General features: G+C 35.3%; 1 protein-coding gene across 1 annotated transcript in view; it reads left to right on the forward strand.

Moving 5' to 3' along the window:
- The window catches only part of LOC146539407 (furin-like protease 2), a 47,008-nt gene extending 37,555 nt beyond the window's left edge, over positions 1-9,453 (forward strand). Inside the window, exons 4-12 of the mRNA XM_085208191.1 lie at positions 544-678; positions 1,428-1,735; positions 1,803-3,563; positions 3,644-3,759; positions 4,266-4,383; positions 4,457-5,011; positions 6,031-6,131; positions 6,718-6,902; positions 7,745-9,453. Of these exons, the coding sequence (XP_085064317.1) occupies positions 544-678; positions 1,428-1,735; positions 1,803-3,563; positions 3,644-3,759; positions 4,266-4,383; positions 4,457-5,011; positions 6,031-6,131; positions 6,718-6,902; positions 7,745-7,918 (3,453 nt within the window). The 3' untranslated portion in view covers positions 7,919-9,453. The remainder of the gene's footprint in view (positions 1-543; positions 679-1,427; positions 1,736-1,802; positions 3,564-3,643; positions 3,760-4,265; positions 4,384-4,456; positions 5,012-6,030; positions 6,132-6,717; positions 6,903-7,744) is intronic.
- The last annotated feature ends 302 nt before the right edge of the window (positions 9,454-9,755 follow it).

Genomic DNA, 9,755 nt, shown 5'->3' on the forward strand with positions numbered 1-9,755 from the left:
GGGTCGAACAGAGGAACCGGCATAAATATAAAATATATTTTTTTAGATATTCAATGGTAGAAAAATTAATAAGGCGTGTTACTATTCCTTTATTGTTTAATGGCCTGAAATACAATATAACGCTTATATAGAATACAATAATAAAACTGTACTACGCAACTGAGCTACTAACTTTTGTCCTTTATATTATGTATATTTCAAGTTTTTTTGTTTATGGTATTATATTTTTATATTTTTCTATCTTCATGCTTTATATCGCATATAGTATAGGGTGGGCATGGGGAACCTGGGAACATAGTGTGTAAACACTCCGTTCCCCACTTTCCGCCAAATTCTCGAGGCATTGCGTGTTGAGTGAGAAGCGAACATCCCGATCGAACCTGTAACCTTTTTCAGTCGCATTCTTGCCTTGCCATTTCTGAATATTTTTTTTTAGTGAGACTTGAATTAACAACCATCGCTTTTACAACCACACAGCGCCAAGGCATCTGAAGAATTTTCATTTTAATAATTGAGATTCCTTCTAATGAGTCTGATTTCCAGAACGGCGGTGCCGCAGATGGCCTGGACATGAACGTTGGGACCGCGTGGCGTAAAGGGTACACCGGCAAGGGCGTCGTTATAACGATACTAGATGATGGTATCCAACCCAATCACCCGGATCTGATACAAAATTATGTAAATAGACTATTTCTATGTATAATTTTTTTTGGTTGTTTTCGTTAGAAGTATTTTGAATTCTGCATAAAATAAAACTATTTTTCATAAAATTCGAGTAGATTTTTTTTAAAGAATTGATTATAATTATCTCATAAAATAAAGAAATAATATATAAATAATTTAACAAACTTATAAAAGTGAAAGCATGTATGCTAATATTAAAAAACTTTAACGCAAAAATTTCTAGTATCAGAACTAAAAAGTTACAAAAATGACTTTTTAGCTTATTCCAGCATGAAAAGTTTAATAGCGTAATTTTCCTTACAAATTTGCTCTCGCTTCAGAAATAGAAGCCAATTTTATGGGATAGTTAGTTCGTTGGAACAGTACTGGCTTCTTCATTTATATAATGCTCATAGGGTGAGTTAGCTCCCCCTACTTACTTAAGTTTCATTGCTTTCAAGGGATTTCAGGATACATTTGTGGTTTCACTATCGATTGCGACGTATAATGCCATGGGTTCTGTTTACTGCTAACAATTGGAATTATTTATGTAGCATTAAGTAACCTTAATTTACGTCCAAAGTTCAACTACCACTTACTGTGCTAGATTGTGGTTATATAATTTACTATACGCGAATTTACAGCTGTAATTTATTTTTACTAAGGGTTGAGCATTTCTTTAAAATGTTTATAAATAATAAGTATTTTTTGCGTTAAATAGCCACATTTTCTGTGAAATATATAGAATTTATACAAATGTCCAGGACCCGGCGGCATCGACCGACATAAATGGAAACGACACGGATCCCACGCCGCAGGACAATGGCGATAATAAACATGGCACCCGCTGTGCCGGCGAAGTCGCTGCGGTCGCCTACAACCTATATTGTGGTGTCGGCATCGCATACAACGCCAGCATAGGAGGCGTGAGAATGCTAGACGGCCTAGTTAACGACGCAGTGGAAGCTAAAGCACTCGGCTTCAACACCCACCACATAGATATCTATAGCGCTTCCTGGGGACCCGAGGACGACGGGAAAACCGTTGACGGACCAGGCCCCTTAGCTAGAAGGTATTGTCTAATAACGATAAAAGAGATGGCTAGAGGCGAGCTCATTAAAAACTACTTTTTGTTTCAGGGCTTTTATAAACGGTGTCACAAATGGCAGAGGGGGAAAAGGCTCTATTTTTATATGGGCGTCAGGGAACGGCGGTAGGCACACCGATTCCTGTAACTGTGATGGCTACGCGAATAGCATATTCACGATATCAATATCTAGTGCTACACAAGGGGGCTATAAACCTTGGTATTTAGAAGAATGTTCTTCGACATTAGCTTCGACATATAGTTCGGGTACGCCGGGAAGGGATAAAAGCGTCGCGACCGTGGATATGGATGTTCAATTACGACCGGATCATATCTGCACCGTCGATCATACGGGCACGTCTGCCTCCGCCCCATTAGCTGCGGGAATTTGTGCTCTCGCTTTAGAAGCGAATTCGTTATTAACTTGGAGAGACATGCAACATCTCATTGTAATGACATCGAGGTCCCAACCTTTAGAAAAGGAGGAGGGTTGGATCGTTAACGGTGTGAAACGGAAAGTGAGTCATAAATTTGGTTACGGTCTTATGGACGCAGGTCAAATGGTCTCGCTTGCGGAGCAGTGGGTGAATGTACCGCCACAACACATATGTAAGTCCCAAGAAATAAACGAGGACAGGTCGATAGAAACATCTTTCGGCTATACGATATCCGTTCATATGGACGTTAATGGCTGTAGTGGCACAATGAATGAGGTCAGATTTTTGGAACACGTTCAATGTAAAATATCACTGAGTTTTTTTCCAAGAGGTAATTTACGAATCCTGCTTACGTCGCCGATGGGCACTACGTCCACTTTATTATTTGAGAGAACACACGATGCGACTAGTTCAAACTTCGACGACTGGCCATTTTTAAGCGTACATTTTTGGGGTGAAAATGCGGAAGGTCGATGGACACTTCAAATAATAAACGCAGGAAATAATCACGTTACGCAACCAGGCGTCCTGAAAAAATGGCAACTTATTTTCTACGGAACATCTACAAATCCCATACGATTGCGAAATAAAAGTTATTTCAACTCCAATAACGTTCCACAAGAAGAAAAAACCTATCACATTAACGATGTCTACGATGCGTCTGAATATTCCCAATTTCTCAACGAAATCGAACTTGGTATTTCAGATAGACGAAACTATCCGAAAAATATTCCATCGGCTCAAAGGAAAAATGTTTTGGCTGATGCTAACGATAAACAAGTGCAGAGAATGTGCGACCCAGAGTGCGATTCTCAAGGATGTTACGGAAAAGGCCCTACTCAATGTGTTGCTTGTAAACATTACCGTTTGGATAATTCTTGTGTATCTAGATGTCCACCAAGAAGTTTTGTCAACCAGGGCGGGGTGTGCTGGCCTTGCCACGAGTCATGTGAAACTTGTGCTGGAGCTGGACAAGATTCTTGCCTTACTTGTGCTCCAGCACATTTACTAGTAATCGACTTAGCGGTATGTCTTCAACAGTGCCCTGACGGTTATTACGAAGATCAAGACGCAAACGCTTGCTTTCCTTGCGCGGAACATTGCGATACGTGTTCAGAAAAAGCAGACATGTGCTCCTCGTGTGCACATAGCTACGTGCTGTATAACGGATCTTGTTTAGCAACCTGTCCGTTGGGCACATTTCGAAAAGATAATTTAGGTTGCATGCAATGCCACGAATCGTGTGAATCTTGCAGTGGATCGAGTGAAACAGAGTGTGTATCATGTCGAATCGGCAATTACGCGTTCAAGGGGCGCTGTGTATCCAAATGTCCCGCCGGGAATTATGCAGACGTTCAAAAACGAGAATGCATACCGTGAGTGTTAATTCAGCCTTACCCTTGTTTTATATCCGACCATTTCCGTTTTTAAATGCCGGAAATTTGTGTTGTTTTAGGTGCGCCATTGGTTGTTCGATTTGCACTTATGCAGTTTGTTCTGTTTGTAAAGAAAAGTGGATGCTCACTAAGAGGGGCCGGTGCCAGCCAGATGGGAACCAGAAGTGCGATACAAGTATGTTTTTAAATATATTTGTTACTTATTTTTAGTTCAATACTGTATATATTTTATGTAAAATTTAAAACGGAATTTCTTTATATACCTATAGGTAATTTATGGTAGTATTTTTTGTAATTATATTTTTGTAACTTAATTCGCTAAAAACAATTTATACGTATAAATTGTAGAATAATCATTCTAAAAATTTTTATACATAGTATATTTAAATATACTTAATAACACCTATTAAAAATATTTATTTATCTATATATATTATTTTACATTAAATATATAAAATAAAAGCTTACTAAATATTCTCGTATTCTCGTATAGTCCATGTTTCGGTATTTGTTCTCGCATTCCTTTATGTTTTGTAAGAAGAAGTATGAAATGACACACAAAGCTCTACAAAGCATTTTTACATGAGCGTGAACAGGAGTTGAAAAATGTCAATTTAACAGATACCGAAGCTTTTACGTCGCGCCATCACAATCCTTTGTTTAAAAAGTCTTTATTTACAGATGAATATTACGAGGGAGGGCGGTGTAAAAATTGTCATTCCACTTGTGAGAAATGTAGCGGACCAAATGAGTGGGACTGTTTATCTTGTTCAAGCCCGCTGTTATTGCAGGGATCGAGGTGAGGGCTCTTTATTAAGGCGGACCCTTCTATACCCGTGTCGAGAATTCGCCTAACAAAAGTTTCGTTTTAGGTGCGTAGCGGAATGCGGACAAGGGTACTATCAGACGGCTGGAAGTTGTTCTAAATGTCCACACACATGCACGAATTGTGTGTCAAGGTTGAACTGTACATCGTGTGCTGTTTCGTTGCGATTGCAATCTGGCACATGTAGGGCTACATGTGCCCCAGGGTACTATCCTGATGAAGGGATATGTTCCAAGTGTTACTTGTCCTGTGAAACCTGCACTGGTCCTAGGAGAGATCAATGTGCATCTTGCCCGATAGATTGGAGACTAGCAGCAGGCGAATGTAGGCCTGAATGCCCTCAAAACTTTTTCCCTTGGGGAGACAGTTGTAGACGATGTCATCATTATTGCCAGGACTGCCACGGTGCTGGCCCCCAAAGGTGTACATCTTGTCCGCCACATTTTTCTTTAGAAAGCGGTTTATGCGTTGAGTGCCTTAGTTCTCAATATTATGAGCCTAGAACGAGGACCTGCCGTCCATGTCACGACTCATGTCGGTCTTGCTCAGGACCTGGACCTACTAGCTGTGTTACTTGCGCTCATCCATTAAGATTAGATAGGTGAGTGATTTCTATATTATATTTAACATTAATTATTAAATAAAAAATGCTTTCAATAATACAAGTCTACTTCCTACTACTACTTCGATTATTTTTGTCATCAAAGGAAATATTACAACATACACCAATGAATATCAGAGGTCGTGATATTTATCTATAAAGTGGTCCCATGTGAAACTCATTTTAACTTTGCCCTATAAAACTTTAATTCACCTTTGATACCTGTTTTTGAACGAATGAGCGTTTGTTGGTAACCAAATGGATAGTTACCAATAAATACACAATTTTCTGATAAGGTTATATTTTACGTTTACATGATATACCATTCAATCCCATTAATGTTATATTTTTCTATTTTTTATTTTGTTTTTATATCTGTATTTTAATATTATAAAACTGGAGAGTTTATATTGTAGAACACGTTAATCTTAATAACTACTAGTTCAATTTGTATAGTGCTATATTACAAGCCGTTATCCATTAGATGTGACCCATTGTACCTGCGTTGTGGTGCGCTAGTAAATAATTCATTTCACAGTATTAATGTTACAATATTTTATTTTTCACCAATTTTTTATTTTATATTTAAAATTTGAACCTGAGTTTGAACAGTATCTAGAAATTTAATTCTGAACTTTAAGTACTTTCTAAATTTAACATAAAAGTATACTTGTACTGTCCCCAAATTCGGTGTCTAAATGAAGTATTTTATATCTTACATAAATCATAATTTACATTACTTTTCAGTATAAAACCCAGGAAAGCATTTATTTTAATGACTTTGAAATATCCTTTATATTATTATATTCGGTCTCACTGAATGAACGTTTCATTTTTTTTTAAATAGAATAAAATTATATCATAATTTCGTTTGCATTATCATTTTTAACATTTTATATTGTTGACATATTTTCACAGTTTCTGATATTATTCGCTTTAAAGCGCAAATTAAAAATTCTTTTGCATTAACGTAAAAAATGTTAGATGAAGTTTTTGCTATAGACTTTTTTTCATTCCAGAGTGAATCATAAATGCCTGCCGTGTTGTACAGAGAGCATGGTGTCCTTTTATTTGAATACGAATCAAACAAGTGATTGTTGTCACTGTGATAAGGATATGGGTAAGATTTGTTAATTCTCTTTATTTTATTTTTGTTTTTTATTGAGCTTCAATTTTCTTAGCATTGTGTGTTGAGTGGGGCTGACAACGCTTCATCCTCTTATTAGTTACGGGGAATGTGAAAATAATACATTCTTCCACAGAGTAATAATTGAACACACAACTGTCTCTTTCACAATCGCCGTAGCTCTGCGCCGCGAAAATCTCAAATTTTTATGTGTATAATTATTTTATTTGCTTTTATTTCATAAATATTGTTACAATTCTTTGAAGAAGACGAAATTAAAAGGAATAACTGTAGTGTCCGAAATATTACAATTCTTGGACTAATATGGGACAAACTTATCACATTCTAGTTTAAAAATGTAATCAGCAAAAGTCACTGGGAATGTAGGGTTTATAATTTTATAATTTAAAGAGCCAGATTCCTTTTTTGGAAAACATTTATTATAGAGTATAAATATACTCTATAATAAATGTTTTCCATACATAAAATCTCTATACATAATTTTTTTAAAAATTTATGTATAGAGTATATTGAGTATAAAAATATTTTCAGTATTTATTATAAAGAATTTTTTTTCCAGGCGGCTGTCTAAACGGCTCATCCGCTGGGAAGCGTCGTATCGCTGACAACATCGGTGCTCATATGACAGCTTCGTTTTTTGTGAACCACGCGAAGGAGTCCACCAATCTCGACCGTGATTTATTAGTGTTGCTGAGTGCCGGCGCGACAGTTGTGGCTATATGCGTCGTTATTGTGTTATTAAGGGTAAGTTGACCTAAGGGTGAGTTATTTATATAAACGCTAGCTATGATATAGTTTAAATATGCATCAATTTTTCGGGTTTCATAATGTACTAACGACCCTAATAAGGCTTCGCCCGCTTAACTTATTTTTATTATATACATTTTTTTACATTTATAATATTTGTAACATAGAGAACGAGCAAACGGGAGTTTGTACGTGTTTGTCTCTAATAGTGTGTGTTAGATTACTCTCTGATAAAATAATTTGGTCTGAAAGTAAAGTAACACTAAGTTCTTTGATAAGATAAAATAATAATAACAATATGGGACGAGTTGTGGCGTAATGACACAAACGTGCGTGCACAGTTGTGGGTTCGATTCCCAGTCCAAAAAATGATTGAGAACGAACGTCAAGTTAAAAAATATTATAATGAGGATTTGGATATATAGACTATAATTATGTTAGTTCATTCATAGACTAGAATAGGACAGCTAAATACCTAATAGCTCATAATTAACATGAGAGCAGGGTAGCTGATGACCAACTTAATTGATTTAAGCTGTTCTGTAATAGTATAATGACATCAAGCGTGAGAGGGATTTTAACAAAATTATAGTTTTTTAAATGTTTACTTGGAGATTATATGTTTAAATATTTGACAGAGGAATGCTTGTTTTTAGATACACGCAGGGAAGGCAGAGGGAACCTAGATGCGAAGTAATGAAAACATTATTAAATAATAATTCATTCTCCTGAGTGGGAATCGAAACTACAACCGTCGCACTTACAGACAAACTGTGCCACGACGATCTCGATTAATTATTCTTACATTCTAACAAATTAATTATTTTTTTTATTTACAGTTAACAAAAAGAAGAAAGCACCCAACGCCATTCCCCAGAACCGTTTATTCTCAGCTAACATCAATCGACGAAGATTATACTTCTGTCAGTTTGTCCAGCACCACTTTGAGGGTAAAGCCGAATGAGGTCCGGACCTCAACAGGAGGAACTCCTCAACTATCTGAACCAACTTAGCAATTTAAACCTTAAGTCAATATACGTTTAGTATTAATTTACACTGCAGACTGATATGTAGATGTGTCTATAGGTTTTATCGTGTATATAAAATAACGATTTCGTAAAGGCCATAATTATTTTTGAAACGGTCGGTTAAATCGACCAAGTGAATGGAAGTTAGGTGTTTTGCTTAGTAATACGGTTGAAAGGTAAAAATTGGTAATTGCTTAATTTTTTTCCTACGATTTTTGTCGACTTTTTTTAGTTGAGGATGATTGGATGCTTAGAATGGACACGTTTTTTTGTTTATTTTATTCTAATTCTATAATATTTATATATTTATGTCGTTCTATCGTTATTGAATAATTAAAATATATAAAATAATTTTATTTTAAAACTCTTATGTAACGGTCATTCAGTACAACGTCAATTTGTATGATATGTAATTAAACAAAATCCACTGAAATAATAATTTACTCGAACATTGCTGATATTAAAAAGTATAATTTATGAAATATTTCATTATCTTTTTAATTATGTTCCGACTTGAACATAAAAGGGGATGTAAAAAGCTAATATTTTCAGCGGAGGCCGTGCGAAATTACGTTTTGAAAGGTGTACCAAAGATTACTTTTATATATTTATTTTTTAAGCCAGTCGTGGCGCAGGAGCACAAAGTGTGACTAAACGCGACTGGTTGAGGGTTCGATTCCCACTCGAGGAAATTATGTAATTATTTAAATTTATATTTCCATTTCTTCTCTCAAGGTCTCGGTGTCGAGATTTCCACTCAACACGCAATACCTCCAATTCGGCAAAAATGTGGGGAACAGAGTGTCTTAACACTAGGTTTCCCTCTGCCTACAATCTCTGGTGTGTGCGGGATACAGCGTGAAGCTGATTTAATTTAATTTTTAATTTATTTTTTACAATATTAATATTTTTTCGAAAACGATCTCATTTGTGTGTAGGTTAATTATTTTAATTGTTACAATTATTTTAATTTATTAACTTATTCTAATTTTTAAAATTAAATATTTAATATTTACTTTCTATATAATAACTTCTTTAAATAGCCGCAAACATTGGGTTCAATGTAGTTATATAACTTCGGAAAATACTATCGTATTATTTATGTGTAATTGGAAAACACAAATACTACAAACATTGATATGAGAAAGGTTACAAAGGAGAAATTATTATTATTAATAATGTCTAATACATTTAAAATAAGATTTTCGAAGACAGTTTAATTATAATACTTCACACAATACATTAACTTAACGCGGCGTTAAGTTCCACCACTAAAGTCGCAATGTTTAAAAATTTTGTGGAAAATGGAGACCACATGACAAAAGTGTTCTAACACTAGATTACTTCCCTGTCTATGTCTGTCTAAATTATATCAATGTTTGTAGTATCATTTTCATATAAAATTATCCCGCGGTGTATATAGGAATAAATAATTTATATTATACTACACATTTAGTTGGCATTCTGTACATATGTAAATAATTACAATGTAAATATATTGATGGTTTTTATGACGAGCATGTGTTTGTTTTATTTCACCTGGAAACCCCCTGGAACCCCCTTTATTTCAATATTTAAGTGTTGTTTGAACAGGTCGTGGCTCAGTGGTTAGACTGTAAATGTGGTGATAGTGGGTTTGATTTTCATTCGATAGCATCAGTTATGTTCTTGTTGCTCTAGTAACAAGAAAAAGTACGTCGTTGAGTTTTTCCATACGCAAAGTCTTTAAAATTAAGTGAAACATTGGGTTCCCTTTGCTTCCTTTGCGGTGTGCGGGATAGAACGTGAAGCTAGAATAAGTAATTAGGTTTAATTTATTAAA

This window comes from Heliconius melpomene, chromosome 4, assembly GCF_056956725.1.
Source record: "Heliconius melpomene rosina isolate 202511_hmr_F chromosome 4, ASM5695672v1, whole genome shotgun sequence".
In the NCBI taxonomy this organism is placed as follows: domain Eukaryota; kingdom Metazoa; phylum Arthropoda; class Insecta; order Lepidoptera; family Nymphalidae; genus Heliconius; species Heliconius melpomene.